Source organism: Schistocerca piceifrons, chromosome X (genome assembly GCF_021461385.2).
Source record: "Schistocerca piceifrons isolate TAMUIC-IGC-003096 chromosome X, iqSchPice1.1, whole genome shotgun sequence".
In the NCBI taxonomy this organism is placed as follows: domain Eukaryota; kingdom Metazoa; phylum Arthropoda; class Insecta; order Orthoptera; family Acrididae; genus Schistocerca; species Schistocerca piceifrons.
Window position 1 is genome coordinate 489,976,513 of NC_060149.1, and position 20,992 is coordinate 489,997,504.

Here is a 20,992-nt window from a genome sequence, read left to right on the forward strand (position 1 = left end):
CCTGTCCGCATTATTAATCTGTACAGTAATCAAACAGGGAAGCATAGAAAAATTTGGACGCGGCATTATCAAGTTTCGAGAAATAAAAACTGAGGCTTCCCAGTGACACTAATTGTCAAAAACAAGAGTAGGAAGAGCAGTTAAACGGAATGGAGAGTGTCTTGAAAGGATGTAACAAAACCATGAGTAAAACCAAAATATTGGTAGTGGAATGTTGTCGAATTAAATCTAGCGAGGCTGAGGAATTTATCATTAGGAAACTAAAGTCTAAAAGTAGATTAGTTTTGAAACTTCCTGGCAGATGGAAACTGTGTGCTGGATCGATACTCTCAGGAACTTTCTTTTTGTGGGAAAGTACGACTGAGGTACCCAGGCGCGACGCATGACCCGTCCTCACGGCTTTACTTCCACCGGTACCTCGTCTCCTACCTTCCAAAATTCACAGCAGCTCTCCTGCGAACCTTGCAAGCCCAGCACTCCTGAAGGGAAGGATATTGCGGAGACATGGCTTAGAAAGAGCCTGGCGATCTTCCCGGGGGTTGCTGGTCTTGAAAGATTAGCAGGAGAGCTGTGAAGTTTAGAAGTTAAGAGACAAGATACTTGTGAACGTAATACTGCTAGGACAGGTCCAGAGTCGTGCCTGGGTAGTTAAACCGGTAGAGCCCTTCCCCGCAAAACGCAAAGTCCCGAGTGAGGTTCTCGGTCCGGCACAATTTTAATCCACCAAGAAGTTTCAGTGTACACTCTGCTGCAGAATGAAAATACCTTTCTAGACAAGTTTCGCTGTTCGGCCAGTGAAATAAGATCTAGTGAGAATATAAAATGGACTGTCAATGGCAAAATGTTAAGTCTTTGGACTGCAGCATCACATACTGCATTGTATGGCAGGCACAGCAAGAAATAATGCATTCCTTCTGAAACAGTTTGAGCGCTCCTTACAGAAAAGTAGCAACTACCCTCGATTACAAGAGATAAAGTATAACATGGAGAATCCGCGACCGACCGACATCTTCTACAGAGAGAAGGAAAAGTCTTCAAAAGGCGCCAGGTAGGAGAAATAGGAGTTCGGCATGATTTAGTTAATTTGACAATCTTCGTGCACACTGTGACAAGCAGGTACTGGGTCCCATCACTAATGAACCGAAGGCGGCGGTGAACTGTGTACAGCTCTTGGCGAATTTGATCTGTGGCTCCAGACACGGGCATAACCACTCTCATAAACGCCGTAAACTCACTGGTTTGTGTGTACGTATAGTTTCGCAATATTTTTCACATTCAATACACATCGCCTAAAAGCAAAAGTTCTATTTTCGTCAAAATATAATACCTATCGTATTTAATCGTAAAGTTAGTACACGTCTCAGGCAATTCAGCTCATTGAAACATGTAACTAGTTCTTGTTACTCGTTAATTCTTCAGACAGACTTGGAAGATTATTTTTGAGTAACCTGATGGAACCCAACTTACTGATATTCTTAGATACAGATTGCACAAGTAGGTAAGATTGTCCATTCTAGTCCGGTTAAACTAATACTGTAGCAACATGCGCCTATGAACAGCAGAAACAGCCAACAGTTGTGCAGCCGATACTAAGCACCACAGACACAAGATAGCGCGTGGTACTAACGCTTCCTCCTAATATGAACGGTGACGCATATTAACATCTTTAAAAGTTTAAAACCTTTACGAAGATGGTTACATTTCATACGTCGTAATGTGTGGTCTAAAACGTAGTGGACGTAAACGCTATCACATATTTACAATAAATTTGTGAATAAAGTGCCCGTTCTACTTTGATGCTCTGCTCTGTTGAAAACTTAGATTCCGTTCGGCTTACCTTAACAGCTCTTAGCCAACCGACAACTGTTGACGATGCCAAACTGTCAATAACCCCAGCACAGAGCAGTTCGTCCCACGGAAGAAATCATTGCGTGTGAAGCAGGCCCAATTGTGCAGCACTCACTGCTCTGTGCTGCGATTATACCGCTTTGGTTTCTGCGAACTTCATTTAGCCCAAATCGGTCCATTCCAGGAAAATTTTAAAAGAACGCTTTCAGATACCTTCTGTTTCGGTCGGAACAGCTACATAACTTTCAGTAAAGTTTTTGACATTGAGGCAATGGGTGTTCCATAATAAAGGCCAGTTTACTTCGTCCTTCCTGTCCCTCTTTACGTTTTCGGTAAGTACAGTTCAGTTTGACTAACATTTAAATTAGAATGTGATTCACTCACGTTCTGCCCGAACATATAAATTGTCAATGATTCGAGTTTGTATGGGGATAAAGCAAGTTAGCACATTAACCATTGCTTGTTAATTGATTAGTTTCAAAATAGCGTGCAGTTTCAGGCATCTTCTCACATTAGAGGGCAGCAGATTGATAAATGCCTTTTTCCAACTTGAACAGGAATTCACATTTGCCCCACTGCGGAATAGAAGTCTTCGTCGTTGAGACGAGTGATAGTAGTCATTGAGCTGTACAATAGTTACTGAAGGGCTAAATGTTCAGTCTGCTGTTTATTCCAGGCGCTGACACCAGAGGAGTCTGAGTCGACATTAGGTGTGACGACAGTCAGCCCACATTTGACGCTGACGCAGGCGGTCTTCGTGGAGGCTTTCATAACATTCTTCTTGATGATGACGGTGTTTGGCGCCAGGTCTGCCAGAGGCAGTGCTGGATTTGCCATTGGCTTATCCATCACGACATGCCACCTGTTCGCGGTATGTATACTCTTCGTACCTACTAAATAGCAGTAATGGAGCAAAGCCAGTAGCAATAAACAAACGTTCCATGAAGCTGTTGAGGAAGCGTGGTACAGCATAATGAAAAGTGGATGGTCTTCGCCATAGCTCTTACCATTTGTAGCTGTGGTCTTCTCCCCTCTGTTGGAGAGTCCAACATGACACGTGATAGTGGTCTTTACCGAAAGTTGTCAAACAGCACCAATCATCTGGACATACAGAGATAGTCAGTTAGGAATTGTAACTGGAATTACTTTGCTGCTGCCATCGCCTTTAGCACCCTGACTCGATGCAGCTGTCCAGAATCACGTCCATTCTATCGGCTGTCGGATGACAGTAATCTTGGTAGACTTCAGAAATTACTGTCGCCATTTCAGATCAGATGAGCTCGCCAATGCTGTGAGACATCAATTGATGGAGCACCTCATTGCATTTACACTGGCTGTATTGTGCCTGTATGTGTGGGAATTCCTCAACGTGCCAGCACTTTCTCTAACATAGCTTGAGGGGCAGATTGCATGCACAGCCGAAAGCTCAAACGCCTGCTGGTGGACTGCCAGCGTCGTGTCCTTGCCATATTCAACTATATTTGGAGCGAGGGTGAGAGCTCGTCTTCGTGGTGAGAGCGAGAGCATCGTGGTACTGAAACACCACATTGAGAATGACAGCTATAACTTAGTCTCGCTAATGTTACCTGCAAGTTGCTCGAGCATATGGTTGTATCAGTAACTAGATCGTCGATATTTTGGTTATCAGCCCAGTTTCCGTCAAGGTCGCTCTACTGACAATTTCGTCTGTGAGGTGTGTGATAAGGGGAGATCCACTAATGCAACGGACATCCAGCATTGGAGTCAAAATTGTAGTTCATAGTGTCCCTGCTATGAACTCCAAATTCACTACTGCCTCTTGTCAGGAAGCACTCAATGGTGTGTACTCCGTCATCAGATTTCTCGACCTATCCTTGGGGCTGATATAGTGACCCAGTGGTTCTCCTGTGTCTGTTCCTGGCTATCCTTGATGCATTTCTCGGTCGACAGATCAACCACCCCCCCCTGCAGGTCCGGGGATTAGAATAGGCCCGAGGTATTCCTGCCTGTCGTAAGAGGCGACTAAAAGGAGTCCCGCCCCCTTAAGGGGGTAGTTAGCGCCTGCGTCCGGAGACGGACGGTTCCACGACCTCTATTTGTGGTCATTTTGCTTTTTCACTTCCCGTTTCTTCCTTCCTTCCTTTCTTTGCTCTTCTCCATCTCACTGTCTTCCTTCCTCTTTCCCTTGTCTTCTTCTCCTTGCTTTCTCATTGCCTTCTTCTCCTTGCCTACTCTGGTCTCCGCCTCGTCGTTTGAGACAGTCTGTCCTCTCTCTCCTTCTTCCTCTTCTTCCTTCCTCCCTGTGCGCGCCTGAAGGCCGACTCACGCGTTCGCACGCGTAGCCGGTGACAGAGTAACGCGTAATTCCCCGCCCTGGGTAGACAAGTAAGGCACGCACGTACCCCCTGGTAAAGGCCAGGCCCAGGGAGGGGTGATTGCCTGAGCTGATACCTTCTGACCATGCCGATTGGTCCCTCCGTCTGTTTCTCGGAAGGTGTGACCTGAGGTGTAAACATTCACCTAAGGCAGGAGTGCCCTCTGAGAGGGTCCCCACAAGAAAGGAGCGCGCCATCGGAGACGCTAACAATCATGGGAGATTCCTTCGCAATGGATTTCTCTTCCTCTCTCTCGACTTCTGCCCATAAACGGAAACTTGACCAGCCACTAGTGACAAAAGTACTACCGCCTGCCCCACAGTTCCTTGTAGTTTCTCGATCTGAGGACGGAAAAGATTTTTCCTCTGTCAACACTTTCGTTATCCAGAAGGGCGTAGATGCCATAGCCGGATCTGTCAAGTCGTGTACCAGGTTGCGTAATAGTACCTTGTTACTAGAAACTGAGAGCGCCTTTCAGGCACAAAAATTGCTTCGGACCACACTCCTGTACACGTTCCCTGTCCGGGTGGAGGCTCACCGCACTTTGAATTCGTCCCGTGGTGTGGTATATAGTCGATCACTTGACGGATTGACTGACGAGGAGATTCAGTCTTTACTCGCTGAGCAGGGCGTGACGGCTGTCCATAGGGTCATAAAAAAGGTCAACAATGACCTTGTACCGACTCGGACACTTTTGTTGACCTTCGACAGTGGTCAGCTGCCGTCGCGTATCAAAGCGGGGTACGAGGTTATTTCTGTTCGCCCCTATGTCCCGACACCTACGCGCTGCTACCAGTGTCAGCGTTTTAATCACACTCGCCAGTCTTGTTCCAATGCGGCTAAATGTCACTTGTGGCAGGGATGCCCATGAGGGTGACTGTCCACCTCCGTCTCCTCGTTGTGTGAACTGTCGGGGTGACCATGCAGCGTCCTCCTGCGACTGTCCCATCTAAAAGGAGGAACGCTGCATCCACGAAATTCGGGTCAAAGAGAAAGTGCCCACCTCGGCTGCTAGCAAGCTATTTGCTAGTAGGAAGCCCGCGCTGCTCCCAGCGGGAAAGTACAGTACTGTCCTCGCCTCTCCTCGGACTACCATGGAGGTGGCGACGCAGACATGCGATCTGACCTTCGGCACCACGGTCGTCCGTTCGGCCAGTGCTAAGATCGCGCGGTCGACGTCTCCGCTTCCTCCCGTCACGCCTCCAACACAAGCACCTTCATCAGCTAGTGCCAAGACGAAGACCCAGAAATCAGATGCAGGGGCCTTCAAGAAGGAACCGTCCCGTGCAGACTTCCTACGTACCTCGCACTCCCAGCCGTCGACCAGTACTTCCACTAAAAGACCTTTCAAGAAGGCTCATAGGAAGCACAGTTCTCCTTCTCCCCCACGGCGCATTTCTTCTCCTGCGCCACCCAGCGGTTGCCGCCCCAGGCCGTCATCCGTTTCGCCTGGCCGCACTGCTGGCGGCCGAACATCTGGCCGTCCACCGGCGGAGGAAGCTGCTCCTCCCAGCCATCTTAACGAGATGGCCGATGAACCTCTAGAACCAATGGACGATGACGGTCCGCCTACTGATAGCGGCGGCAGTACTCGCTCGAAGGCAGGCCCTCAGCGGCCTTCGAGGTGGTCCCTTCTTTCATCTTCCTTTTCTTCTCACGATGGCACTTATTGACTGGAATATTCGCAGCATTCGCTCCAACCGAGAGGACTTGAAGTTGCTGCTCCGCTTGCACCGTCCGCTCGTCGTAGCCCTCCAGGAAACTAAGCTACGCCCATGCGATCACATTGCCTTGGACACTACACCTCTGTGCGTTTTGACCTACCCCCTGTGGTAGGTCTTCCGGCTCATGGAGGGGTTATGTTGATGGTCCGGGATGATATTTACTACGATCCCATCACATTGCACGCCGGCCTGCAGGCAGTTGCCGTCCGAATTACTCTCCCCACTTTTACATTTTCTATTTCTACCGTTTACACTCCATTTTATACTAGTCCCGTCGAGAGTCTTCATGCTGAAGCCGGTGAATTGCCACTGCCCTACCGGCGCGATTTACTGCTTTGTCGGTATGCCTGTCGGCTACTGTAAATGCCCGACCACCCGTCTTATCGTTCCTTTTTTGACTCCCCCCTCGATCGTCAATACGGGTTGTATCTCTCTGCCCTGCTACCCCCTGGAGTTCGCTTTCGTCGCCTCCTTCAACACCTTAATTTTTCACTCCCTGCAACCTTCAGAGTGGGCGAGAGCCACACGCCACCTTGGCTCCAGGCTCAGGTTCGTGTTCACCTTGACCTCAGCTCGCTCCCAAAGGAGGTTACCCCCGGTTCAGTATACCGCTCCCGTTTTGTCTAACTTCATTCGAAGTTCATTAATATGACCTTCATTTATACAGATGGCTGTAAGACCAATGACGGGGTCAGTTGTTCTTTTATTGTTGGGGCGCAAAGTTTCAAATACCGGCTCCTCGGCCATTGTTCGGTCTTCACAGCTGAGCCCTTTGCCCTCTACCAGGCTGTTCTTTACATCTGCCGCCACCGTCATTCTGCTTATGTCATCTGCTCCGATTCCCTGAGCGCCATCCAGAGCCTCAGTGATCCGTATCCGGTTCACCCTTTCGTGCACCGGATCCAACGCTCTCTTCAGCAGCTGGTGGACGACGGTTCTCTGGTTAGCTTTATGTGGGTTCCTGGCCATGTCGGTATCCCTGGGAATGAAGCTGCAGATGCCGCGGCCAAGGCTGCGGTCCTCCAGCCTCGGACAGCTTCTTGTGGTGTCCCTTCATCAGATCATAGCAGGTTCATTTGTCGGCGCATTTTATCGCTGTGGCATGCCGATCGGGCTGCACTTACGGACAACAAGCTTCGGGACTTGAAACCTCTTCCCGCGGCTTGGACGTCCTTCTCTCGGCGGGAGGAGGTAGTTTTGGCCCGGTTACGAATTGGACACTGCCGGTTCAGCCATCGCCATCCGCTGACGGCTGCGCCGGCGCCGTTCTGCCCATGTGGGCACTTGCTGACGGTCCGCCACATGTTAACATCCTGTCCGGATTTTACTCCACTGCGTCTTGATCTTGGCCTGCCATGTACTCTCGATGCCATTTTAGCGGATGACCCAGTAGCAGCTGCTCGCGTTCTTCGTTTTATCAAATTGACCAACCTGTCTACGGACATTTGATTATGCTGTTTTTTTAATCCTATGCCTGTAGATGTTTTATCATGTATTCCCTTTTAGTTGCTGTTTTAAACTTGTGCCTCGCGGTGCATTCCTAACGTAGTCTGGGCGCTAATGACCATTGAAGTTGTGCGCCCTAAAATCACAAAAAAAACAACCACTTTCGCCTACACACAGGCAGTGTGCAGTTAACTACTTACTGCCAAATGGATGCAGTTTACTCACGGTAGAGTTGGTGGTCATTGCTTGAGCCCTGAGTCACATTCGTTCCTGCACTGGTGAGAAGTCAGGTCAGCATGGACTGAGTAACCGTCAGGCTACTAACCAGTGGTATCCTTACAACCCATTGGTTGGGATAATCTCATATCTCTTGACCTGTCAGGCTGGACATAGTTACCTGGTCAGCCATGGGGCTGAAAACTACTTGGTGAGTTTGTGCTTGGGTACCACGGGGCCCCAGCCTTTGCAGCACTTCTCCCTTTGGCCCTGCATGTCTATCATTCTATTTTGACCTCCCTTGGGAACATGCCTGATACTTCTGGAAATCCCCCCAGGAGGTCCACAACTCTTTTGTGGAAACGTGCATAGCGAGCACGGGACCCCGAGCTAATGTGGCCCTCCTTCCTTTCGGGGCTGCATACCTTCCTTTTCCGCATCCTTCCCTCTCCCCCATCTTCGCCCCTCCTCCCGTCACCTCCGGCTCTTCCCTTCCCTTTCTCCCCCTCTGGGAGTATGGTTTGTGCCTACGTCCGGAGACGGACGCTCGTAAATGTACCGCATTCTTCGCCTTCTCTGCTTGTATGTCTATATTCTTCCTTGGTCCTTCCCTTTTCCTTACCTCTACTCTTTACCCTTTTCTCCGCTGCGGCGTTTGAGACCACTCCTCTTTCCTTTTCCTTTCCCTTTCTCTTTCTTCCTCCCTGTGCGTGTCTGAAGGCCGACCCACGCATTTTTGGCGTAGCCGGTGACGGGGTAACGCGTAATTCCCCGCCCGGGTAGACAGGTAGGACACGTACGTACCCCCTGGTAATGGCCAGGCCCAGGGAGGGGTGATTACCCGAGCTGATACCTTCCGAAAGTGCCGATTGGTCCCTCCGTCCGTTTGTCGGGAGGTGTGACCTGAGGTGTGAACAATCACCTAAGGTAGGAGTGCCCTCAGAGAGGGCCCCCACAAGGGAGGAGCGCGCCATCGGAGACGCCGGTAATCATGGGGATTCTTCCGCAATGGTTTCCTCACCTTCTACTAAGTCTGCTCACAAACGTAAGTTCACTGAGTCTCAGCCACAGACAGTTCTTCCATCGTTGCCACAGTTCCTTGTTTCTCGGTCTGACGAAGGTCACGACTTCTCCACGGTCAACCCTTTCATTATTCAGAAAGGTGTCGACGCAATTGCAGGTCCTGTAAGGTCTTGTTCCTGTTTACGGAATGGCACCTTGTTGTTAGAAACAGTCAGTGCCCTCCAGGCACAAAAATTGCTGCGTACTTCTCTGCTCCACACTTTCCCTGTCCGGGCTGAAGCGCACCGCACTTTAAATTCCTTGCGTGGAGTCTTCTATACACGCTCCCTCGATGGATTGTCTGACGAAGAAATTCAGCAATACCTGTCTGACCAGGGCGTAACGGCTGTTCATAGTTATGAAAAGGGTTGACACGAACATCATTCCAACCCGCACTGTCTTCTTGACATTTGACAAAGTTCAACTCCCATCGAAAATCAAAGCAGGCTATGAGAATTTCCGTTCGCCCTTACGTCCCAAACCCTACGCGTTGCTATCGATGTCAGCGGTTCAATCACACCAGCCAGTCCTGTTCCAATCCTGCCAAACGTGTTACGTGTGGCAAGGATGCCCACGAGGGTGCTTGTCCACCTCCATCCCCTCGCTGCATCAACTGTATGGGTGACCACGCTGCTTCCTCTCGAGATTGCCCCGTTTTTAAGGACGAAAAGCTCATCCAGGAAATAAGAGTGAAGGCAAAGGTGCCGACCTTTGCTGCTCGAAAATTATTCGCCAGTCGACAGCCCACCGTGCCTCAAACAGGAAAATACAGCACTGTCCTTGCTTCTCCTCAGCCAACAAAGGAGGCAGCCACGCACACTTGGGACCTCACCTTTAGTGCCACGGTCGTCAGATCGGCCAGCGCAAAGATCGCCCGATCAACCTCACCACTTTCGCCTGCCCACTCTCTGGCTCACCCTTCGTCGGGTTCTGCTAAATCTCGAGCCCAAAAGTCAGACACAGACTCCGAAAACAGAGCATACTTGCGAAAATTTTTTACGTACTGCAACTTCCCAACTATCGGTTCCTCCTTCATTTAAACATCATACTTCCAAGAAGGCTAGAAAGAAACCCAGTTCCTCTCCTTCTCCGCCAAGGCGTGTCTCATGTACGGCACCACCTGGCAGAAATTGCCCTCAGCCGTCTTCTGTGTCGCCGAGGCGCACTGCTGGCGGCCGATAAACCAGCCGATCGCTGGTGGCAGGAGCTGCTCCTGAACAACCTATGGATCGGGATCTTCTGCCTTCGGCTGAATGCCATTCCATGCTGTCGGTGGCAAGCTCTGAGCAGTCGTTGAGTTGACAGCAACCTTGGTCACATTCCTCCATTTTCTGTTCACCCTATGTCCATTATCCACTGGAATATCCGCGGCATTCGAGCCAATCGGGATGAATTGTCGATCCTCTTACGATCCTACTCGCCGGTCATCTTCTGTATTCAGGAAACAAAGCTGTGTCCCCATGACTGCTTTGTTCTCCCTCATTTTCAGTCCGTCCGATATGATCTCCCCTCTGTTGAAGGCACTCCAGCACATGGACTCATGATTCTTCTCCATGATACTCTCCATTATCAACCAATCCCCTTAAACAGTTCATTCCAAGCTGTCGCCGTCCCTCTTTCCCTTTCTGGATACACGTTTTCTCTTTGTACTGTATACATTCCATCATCCACACCAATGGCACGAGCTGATCTTCTTCATCTTCTTGGTCAGCTTCCACCCCCCTATTTGCTGGTTGGGGACTTCAATGCCCACCACCCGCTTTGGGGACTCCACATCCTTGTCCACGTGGCTCCCTATTGCTAGACGTCTTCCACCAAGCGGATCTAGTTTGCCTCAACACAGGGGTCCCAACATTTTTGTCTGCCTCCACGACAAGTTTCTCATTTAGACCTTGCGGTCGGTACTGTTCATCTAGCTCGGCGCTTCGAATGGTTCGCCCTTGGTGATACACACTCGAGTGATCACTTCCCATGTGTCCTTAGACTGCAGCCTCCACTGCAATATATGCGCCCGCGACGCTGGAATTTTGCCCAAGCTGATTGGACACTTTTTTTGTCTCTAGCGACATTCGATGACCGTCACTTTCCCAGCGTCGACAATGAGGTCACACATATTACAGACGTTATTCTTACAGCTGCGGAACGTTCAATACCACGCACCTCCGAATTGCCCTGGCCGCCCCAGTTCTTGGGTGGAACGAGGCATGCCGTGATGAAATACGTGAGCGGCGACGTGCTTTCCGCGTTTTCCGCCACCATCATACTGTGGCCAACTGTATCCGCTATAAGCAGTTCCGTGCGCGATGCTGTCGTGTAATCCGCGATAGCAAGAAGGCAAGCTGGTAATTCTTTATTAGCTCATTTAACACCTTCACGTTTGTCTCCTGCACCACACCCCATCCCCACGTCCTTCGAGCTGGAACATACCGAAAGCTGACTGTGGACTTTACTCCTCCCTGGCGACCTTTCCAGACCACGATTTTCTCAGTTGTGACAGTCAGGTCGAATACCTCACGGCTGTTATCTATGCTGCCGAACGTTCCATTCCTCGTACTACCTCTTCTTCACGTCGCGTTTCCGTCCCCTGGTGGAACGAGGCTTGTAGAGACGCTGTCCGTGCTCGACGACGTGCTATACACACCTTTCGCCGCCATCCTGCGTTGGCGAATTGTATTGGATACAAACGACTCCGAGCGCAATGCCGTGGAGTCATCAGACAGCAAAAAAGCTTGTTGGGCCTCTTTCACCAGCTCCTTTAACAGTTTTACTCCCTCTTCTGTCGCATAGGGTGGCCTGCGCCGGCTGTCGGGCATTAAGGCCCACTCCTCGGTACCTGGCCTGACCTCAGGTAATGAGGTCCTCGTTGATCCTGTGGATGTCTCCAACGCCTTCGGCCGGTTTTTCGCGGAGGTTTCAAGCTCCGCCCATTACCACCCTGCCTTCCTTCCCAGGAAAGAGGCAGAAGAGGCTCGGCGACCTTCCTTCCACTCGCTGAATCTGGAAACTTACAATGCCCCCTTTACTATGCGGGAACTCGAACGTGCACTTGCACTGTCCTGGTCCTCTGCTCCAGGGCCAGATGCCATTCACGTTCAGATGCTGGCCCACCTTTCTCCGGCAGGCAAAAGCTTCCTTCTTCGTACCTACAATCGCGTCTGGACCGAAGGTCAGGTCCCCATGCGTTGGCGTGACGCCGTCGTTGTTCCTATACCCAAACCCAGGAAGGATAGACACCTTCCTTCTAGTTACCGCCCCATTTCTTATACAAGCTGTGTCTGTAAGGTGATGGAGCGCATGGTTCATGCTCGGTTAGTTTGGATTCTTGAATCTCGATGGCTACTTACCAATGTTCAATGCAGGTTTCGTCGCCACCGCTCCGCTGTTGACCACCTTGTGACCTTGTCGACATTCATCATGAACAACTTTTTGCGAAGGCGCCTAACGGTAGCCGTGTTCTTCGATCTGGAGAAGGCTTATGATACCTGTTGGAGAGGAGGTATCCTCCACACTATGCACAGGTGGGGCCTACGCGGTCGCCTGCCCCTTTTTATTGATTCCTTTTTAACGGATCGTAAGTTTAGGGTACGTGTGGGTTCCGTTTTGTCCGACGTCTTCCTCCAGCAGAATGGAGTGCCTCAGGGCTCCGTCTTGAGCGTAGCCCTTTTTGCCATCGCGATCAATCCAATTATGGATTACATACCACCTAATGTCTTAGGCTCTCTCTTTGTCGATGACTTCGCGATCTACTGCAGCGCCCAGAGAACATGCCTCCAGGAGCACTGCTTTCAGCGTGTTCTAGACAGCCTATACTCGTGGAGCGTGGCAAATGGCTTCCGGTTCTCTGAAAAGACGGTTTGTATCAACTTTTGGCGGTGTAAAGCGTTCCTTCCGCCATCCTTACATCTCGGTCCCGTTGTTCTCCCATTCGTGGAAACAACGAAGTTTCTAGGGCTCATGTTGGACAGGAAACTTTGTTGGTCTCTGCACGTCTCTTATTTGGCGGCCCGTTGTACACGTTCCCTTAGTGGTTCATCTTGGGGAGCGGATCGCACTGTCCTGCTTCGCTTGTATCGGTCCATAGTCCAATCGAAGCTGGATTATGGGAGCTTCGTCTACTCGTCCGCTCGGCCATCCCTCTTACGCCGGCTCAACTCCATCCACCAACTGTCGAGAGTCTTTATGCTGAAGCTGCTGAGTTACCATTGACCTACCGGCGCGACGTACTGCTGTGTCGGTACGCCTGCCGGCTGTTGTCTATGCCCGACCACCCCTCTTACCAGCCCTTCTTCACCGATTCTCTCGACCGTCAGTACGGGTCGTATGTGTCTGCCCTGCTGCCCCCCCGTAGTCCGCGTCCGTCGCCTGCTTCGACAATTGGATTTTGCCCTCCCTACCACCTTCAGAGAGGGTGAGAGCTCGACACCACCTTGGCTCCAGGCTCCGGTTCATATTTATCTCGACCTCAGCTCACTCCCAAAGGAGGGTACTCCGGCTGCAGTGTATTGCTCACTGTTTGTCGAACTTCGTGCTCGCCTTGCCGGTCACACCTTTATTTACACCGATGGCTCCAAAACTGACGATGGTGTCGGCTGTGCTTTTGTCGTCGGGGCCGCCACCTTTAAATACCGGCTCCTCGACCAATGTTCCAGCTTTACGGCCGAACTTTTTGCTCTCCATCAGGCCGTTCAGAATGCCCGCCGCCACCGCCATTCATCGTACGTACTCTGCTCTGACTCACTCAGTGCTCTTCAGAGCCTTGGAGCTCCCTATCCGGTCCATCCCTTGATTCAACGGATACAGCAGTCCCTCCATTCTTTCGCTGATGATGGTGGTTCTGTCAGCTTTCTGTGGGTTCCCGGACATGTAGGAGTGCCTGGGAATGAGGCTGCGGATGCTGCAGCCAAGGCTGCAGTCCTCCTGCCCCGGCCAGCCTCCCATTGTGTCCCGTCATCTGACGTTCGTGGGGATGTATGTAAGAGGCTTGTGTCGTTGTGGTGGGATGCTTGGTCATCCCTCCCAGGAAACAAGCTCCGAGCAGTAAAACCGCTCCCAACTGTATGGACAACATCCTCCCGACCATCTCGGCGAGAGGAGGTCCTTCTGACCAGGTTGCGGATGGGCATTGCCGGTTTAGCCACCGCTGCCTGCTCTCCGGTGACCCAGCCCCGCAGTGCCCTTGTGGTCAGACATTAACAGTGCGCCATGTTTTATTGTCGTGTCCCCGTTTTAGTCAATTTCGTGTTGTCCTGTCCCTGCCATCTACTTTACCGGATGTTTTAGCTGATGACGCTCGAGCAGCTGCTCGTATTCTGCGTTTTATAACTTTAACAGGCTTGTCCAAAGACATCTAACCTTTCTACTTACTTTATCTGCATCTTTGTCAGGTCCTTCTGGTGTCCCCCCCCCATCCCCTTGAGTTTTTCTAGATTCTATGTGCTCTAACAACAGTGACTGGGCGCTAATGACCTCAGCAGTTGAGCGCCTTTAAACCCCACAAAAAAATCTAGTTACGCCTTGGTTACATCTTCACCTCTTCCTCCCCTTTCCTTACCCCCTTTACTTACCCCCATCCCGAACGCCTCTTTCCCCCCCCCCCTCCCCTGCGGCTCCCACACCTTCTCCTCTGGGCGCTGCTCCCCCTCCCCAGCCAGAGAAGTGTCCCACTCCTTCGGCGAAGGCCAGTCGAGGGCGCCTCTCCCGGGATGCATCTTCCAGGCCAAAGGTCTGCTGCCGCGCGACGACCGCGAGAGCCGCGGTCTATCGGCCCCCAGGTCGCCCGGTCTCTTTCTGTTCCTGATCTTGCTGCAGCTGGCTCCATTATGCCACACAGCCCTCCTCAATCTCAGCCTGAAAAGAAGAAGAAACGTAAGTCCCGGGACAAAGAGCTTCTGGTTTCACTGGAGGTCCCTTCCCCGACTTCACAACCGGATTCTGACCTGTCGTTCATGGATGTCGCCCCCTCCTTGTCGGTGACGGGTGGGGACCCAGCTGTATGACTGGATTTAGCGTGTTCAGCCCTCATTTAAACCATCGTTCTGTGGTTCTCCAATGGAATTGTAATGGATACTATCGTCACCTTTTGGAATTGAAATCCCTTCTTTCGTCCTACTCTGCAGCTTGTGTGGTTCTCCAGGAATCTCATTTTACTGATGCTCACTCACCGACCCTCCGTGGGTTCCGTGTTTTCTGTCGAAATGGGGCCGGACCCCGGTGGGCTTCTGGTGGCGTTTGTACGTTGGTCCATACAGACATTGCTAGCACGTAGATTCCTCTTCAAACTACATTGGAAGTGGTTGCTGTTAGGGTCCACTTGGACTCTGAGGTCACAGTTCGCAATCTTTATCTCCCTCCTGACAGGACTATTACACCTGGTGCCTGAACTGCCCTTCTTGAGCGACTTCCTCCCCCCTTCCTCCTCCTTGGGGATTTTAATGCTGATCATCCCTTGTGGGCCAGTGCATTTCCATATAGACGAGGTCTTCTCATAGACCAGTTTATTTCAGACAATGACTCGCACCTTCTTAATGATTGCTCCGCTACTCATTTCAGTGCCGGTCATTGTACCTTTCATGCCACTGATCTTTCTTTCCTCTCCCTCACTCCTCGCTTCATTACAGTTGTCGCCACACGACGACCCTCGTGATAGGACCATTTCCCGTTGATTATCTCGCTCCCTTCCCGTTCTCTGGTGGACAGGTTACCTCGTTGGTCTTTCCAACGTGCCGATTGGCCTCTATACACTGCACAGGTCGTGTTTTCTCCCCCCCCCCCCCCCTGTTGGGTTGTATTGATGACATCCTACGTGACGTGTCTGACGCGATTGTTCGCACTGCTAGCCTTGCTGTCCCGCGCTCATCTGGGCCATTTCGTCGCCGGCAGGTCCCATGTTGTATGGCCATTGCCATTGCCATCTGTGATTGCCGTCGAGCTTCGCAACACCTTAAGAGGCACCCATCTGTAGCCAGCTTTACTACCTTTAAACACCTCCGCACTAAAGCCCGTTATTTAATCAGACAGAGCAAGTGGATTTTTTGGGAACGATTCGTTTCTTCCCTTGGTTCTACTGTCCCTCTGTCATGGGTATGGGCTACACTTCGCTCTCTGAGGTTGCCATCGGCCGTCCACCCTCGCAGGCCTTCACCTCCCAGATGGCCTTTGTATGGACCCATTAGTTCTTGCAGAACATCTTGCGACCCATTTTGCAGTGGCATCAGCATCAGCCTCCTATCCAGTTGCTTTCCTTCACCAGAAACAGCGGGCTGAAGCTTCCATCTTCTGTTTCGCCCCTTGTGAGTCAGAATCTTTCAATGAACCTTTTACTGAATGGGAATTTCTTTCTGCTCTATCTTCTCATGATACAGCCCCTGGCCCAGATTCCATTCATAACCAACTGCTTTGACATCTCAGTACTCCACAACGGCAACATCTTCTTCGGGTGTTCAACCATATCTGGCTCCAGGGTGACTTCCCTTCTCAGTGCAGGGAGAGCATCGTGGTTCCTGTCCTTAAGCCTGGTAAGAACCCCCTATCTGTTGACAGCTATCGGCCAATTAGTTTGACCAATGTTGTTTGTAAGTTACTTGAATGGATGATAGCCCGTCAGCTCAATTGGGTCCTCGAATCTCGGGATCTATTGTCCCCTTACCAGTGTGGCTTTCGAGAGGAACGGTCTTCAATCGATCATTTACTTCGCTTGGAATCCGCAGTTTGGCAGGCTTTTTCCCAGGGCCGCCATTTGGTTGCAGTGTTTTTGACCTTCGCAAGGCCTATGACACGGCCTGGCGCCATCACATCTTACTTACCCTTTAGCAGTGGGGTCTTCGGGGCCCACTCCCGATTTTTATCTGCCGGTTCCTGTTCCATCGGTCATTCAGAGTTCGAGTTGGTACTGTTTTTAGTTCTCCACGGACCCAGGAGACGGGCATCCCACAGCGTTCTGTCATGAGTGTCCTTTCCCTCATTGCTATCGATGGGCTGGTGGCCTCTGTCGGTCCCTTGGTCGCCCTTGCCCTGTATGTGGATGATTTCTGCATTTGGGTTAGTTCCTCCTCGATGGCATCTGCAGAACGGCTGCTCCATGGAGCTATACGGCATGCCTCTGCATGGACTTCTCACACAGGTTTCAATTCTCTCCTTCAAAATCGCGGGTGGTCCACTTCTGTCGCCGTACTACGATCCACCCTGATCCAGAGTTCTATCTCGATGCACAATTGCCTGGGGTCCCACAGTTTCGTTTCCTGGGTCTTCTTTTCGACAACAATCTCACTTGCCTCCACCATATCAGACCCCTGAAGATAGGATGTTTCCGTAAACTCAATGTCCTTCGCTTCCTTCCCCACTCCTCTTGGGGTGTGGACCGTTCCCCCCTTTTCCGTCATTATCGTGCTCTAGTTCTGTCTCGCTTGGACTATGGTTGTCAAGTTTGTGGTTCAGCTGCTCCTTCCACACTGCACGTGCTGGATCCAGTCCACCATCATGGTATCTGTTAGGCCACTGGTGCCCTCCATACTAGCCCTGTTGATAGTCTCCTGGTTGAAGCTGGGATCCCCCCCCCTTTCCGTTCGGCGGTCCCAGCTTCTGGTGTCTTATGCACTCCCTATCCGTTCCTCTCCCACTCATCCTTCCTATTCTATCCTGTTCCCAGACCATGGACGTCGCCCACCAGACTCCCGCCCACGGGCGGTTTTACCGGTTGGGCTCCACCTTGCATCTCTTTGCCGTGATTTCCAGCTTCCTTCTTTGTCCTACCTTCCTTGCTTCCTCCCCTCCACACACACACACCCCCCCTTGGTTATTTCCTCGGCCTCGAATTCGGATGGATATCCGACGCGATCCGAAAGATTCCATCCCCCCCGGTGGTGTTCCGTTCCTTTTTCTGCCTCTAAATCTGCTGATCGTGTTGGGTATGCCTTCACGTCCTCTGTTGGAATGGAAAGTCATCTGCTGCCACCTACATGTGGGGTGTTTACTGCGGAATTGATGGCAATTCCCCAGGCCCTTACCTTTATTAAACAGTCCCAACACAACCGCGTTTTGTTATGCACGGACTCGATGAGTGGCCTTCTTGCTATTGACCGGTGTTTTTCGCGCCATCCCTTGGTCTCTGCCATCCATGACCATCTCGCTGATATTCAGCGTGTTGCTTGTTCCATTGACTTCCTTTGGGTCCCTGGCCATGTGGGTATCCTGGGTAATGAGCTCGCTGATAGTTTGGCTGGGGGAGCAGTTACTTACCCCGTTTTCTGTAGCCCCTCCTGCAGCGGATTTACGGCTTCACATCAAATCCCACTTCGCACAGCCATGGGCCAATTCTTGGGAGGCTACTCCACTGTCTAATAAACTTCGTGCAATTAAGGTGACACCAGGCCCGTGGCGTTCTTCCTTTCACGTCTTCCGAAAGGACTCGACCACACTGTGTCGTCTCCGCAATGGCCATACTCGGTTGACCCATGGTTTTCTTTTGCGTGATGAGCCATCCCCACTATGTGGTTGTGGAGCCTTCCAGTCGGTAGCCCACATTTTGGCTGAATGCCCCCTTCTTTTGGCTCTGCGTGCTAAGTACAGGCTCCCCCACACTTTACCTTTGACGTTGGCTGACGATTCCCGGATGGTCTCTCTGGTTCTCGGTTTCCTCCGGGAAAGTGGTTTTTATTCTCAGTTTGAAGGTTTTTAATCTCTCTGGTGTTGGGGCAGGGCAATGAGTGTTTGGGTGTCTCCCACTGTAAGCAGTGTTTGGAGATTCCTGATTCACCTCCCTGACCGAAATCCTCTTTTCTTTTCCTTTCTCTGTTTTTTCTCTTCTTCCGTTTTTTTTGTTCTGACTTTGCTGAGTTGTCCCATTAGCGGAATGGCGCACATTTGAAACAAGGGACTGATGACCTTGCTGTTTGGTCCCTTAAACCTCAAACAACAAAATTTTTAGGTCCTACATTTTACAGGAGACTTTGCTGGTCTCCACATGTCTTACTTGGCTGCTTGTTGTACCTGTTCCCTAAATGTCAGTGTTCTCAGCGGTACGTCATGAGGAGCAGATCGAATGGTCCTGCTACGCTTATATCGTTCCATTGTCTGATCAAAGCTGGATTATGGGAGTTTTGCCTAGTCTTCTGCTCGGCCGTCCATCTTACGCAGTCAACACTCTATCCACCATCGCGAGGGTTATGTCTGGCGACTGGAGCATTCTACACCAGCCCTGTTGAGTATGTATGCCGAAGCTGCCGAATTACTGCTAAACTACCGGCGCGGTATGTTGCTTTGTCGGTACGCCTGCCGACTGAAGTCGTTGCCCGACCATCTGTCATATTTCTCCTTCTTTGCCGACTCTCGCGACCGCCAATACGGGCTGTATGTCTCTGCCCTGTTACCTCCTGGAGTTCGCTTTCGTCGCCTGCTTCAGCAACTTGATCTTACCCTCTCTACCACTTTTCGAGTGGGTGAGAGCCCAACGCCACCTTGGCTCCAGGTTCAGGTTCGCGTTCACCTTGAACTCAGCTCGCTCCCAAAGGAGAGGACCACGGATTCGTTACACCACTAGAGGTTTGTCGAACTTCCTTCGAGGCTCGGTAATTGATTTATTTACACATATGGCTCAGACTGCTACTGGCGTCGGATGTGCCTTTGTCGTTGGGGATGATACTCTCAATACCCGCTCCTTGACCAGTGTCCAAGCTTTACAGCTGAGCTTTCTGCTCTCTATCAGGCTGTTCACTATATCCGCCGCCATCGACGTTCTCCCTATGCCATCGTGTGTGTGTGTGTGTGTGTGTGTGTGTGTGTGTGTGTGTGTGTGTGTGTGTGTGTGTGTGTGTGTGTGTGTGTGTGTGTGTGTGTTTTCCTAGCCACGTTGGGCGTGAATACGAACGAAGCTGTTGATGCTGCGGCCAAGGCTCATGTCGTCCTGCCTTGGACAGCTTCCTTTTGTGTCCCATCAACTGATGTTAGTGGGGTTCTTCGTTGGCACGTTTCATCATTGTGGCACGAGGCTTGGTCCTCTCCATGAAAATAAGCTTAGGGCCATCAAACCGATCCCTACGGCTTGGACGACCTCCTCACTCCCTTCCTGGCGAGAGCTGGTCATTTTGGCCAGGTTGCAGATTGGGCATAGCCGATTTAGCCACCGTTACCTGTTGTCCAGTGACCACGCCCTGCAGTGCCCCTGTGGTCATCCATTGACGGTGCGCCATATTTTATTGTCCTGTCCCCATTCTATTGACTCGTGTTGTCCTGTCTCTGCCGTCTACCTTACAGGAACTTTTAGCTGATGACGCTCGAGCAGCTGCTCGGATCCTTAGTTTTAGTACATTGACGGACTTTTCCCAAAGATCTTTTATCTGTGTCTTTGTAATTACTTTCTGGTGTTGCCCCCTTGCGTTGTTCTACGCTACTAGTGCATTAACGTTTGTGACTGGGCGCCAATGACCTTAGTAGTTGAGCGCCCTAAACCACAAAAAAATATTGGATAGAGACTGCTCAGGCAATAAATCGGTGGCAGCAGGTGACTCTTGTTGCGTAAGCTACCTCATTGAATGTTCCATGCCTTAGCAGTCTCACAATGTGATCCTCCACTGGAATTGGGGCGGTTTTTTCCACCGCCTGGCTGAGCTGCGGCAACTGTCAAGCTTTATACCTGCTATATGCATTGCCCTCCAGGAAACGTGGTTCCCAGCAGTGTGGACCCTGCCCTCCGCAGCTATGAGATATTACAGGAACTGTAGCGACTGTAATAGTCTCAGGTGGAGTTTGCGTTAGTCCTAAACTTGGTCTGTCGTGAACATGTGCCCATTCATACCCATTTTGAAGCAGTGACTGTCAGAATAAGCACGACACAGGAAATAACTGTCTGCAATGCATATCTTCATCCAGATGGTGCAGTACTCCTGAATGTATTAGCTGCACTGATCGATAAAATCTCCCAGCATTAGGAAAGGTTTAGGCAGTTTAATGCCCATAACCCCTTGTGGGGTGGTACCATGCTTACTGGCTAAGGCAGAGCTGTCGAAACTTTACTGGGGGCGTGGCACTATCCCGTCATCTTGAATATCGGTATTTTGGGCCAGAAAACGTCTAGTGGTTGGGTGACGTCACGGCTGCAGTTTTGGGTGGCGCCACCCATTGGTTGTCCCAATACTACTGAGGACGCTCAGACTGGTGTCAGGTATACCTTCATTGGCACAGACGATTTTCGGAATTGGCTTCTGGAACACTGCTCAGTATTTACATGGGGCTCTTTGCTGTGTCAGGCCACGCATGTCATTTGATGACACAGGCTTTCCAGTTATTTGCTCCAACACTCGGCCCTTCAGAGCCTCTGTGCTGCACACAATCAATCCCTTAATGTAACAT

The 20,992-nt window shown here is 51.0% G+C and overlaps 1 protein-coding gene across 1 annotated transcript in view; it reads left to right on the top strand.

The window, feature by feature from the left end:
* The window catches only part of LOC124722449 (aquaporin AQPAe.a-like), a 61,389-nt gene that overhangs the window by 35,952 nt on the left and 4,445 nt on the right, over positions 1–20,992 (top strand). Inside the window, exon 4 of the mRNA XM_047247610.1 lies at positions 2,525–2,719. Within this exon, the coding sequence (XP_047103566.1) occupies positions 2,525–2,719 (195 nt within the window). The remainder of the gene's footprint in view (positions 1–2,524; positions 2,720–20,992) is intronic.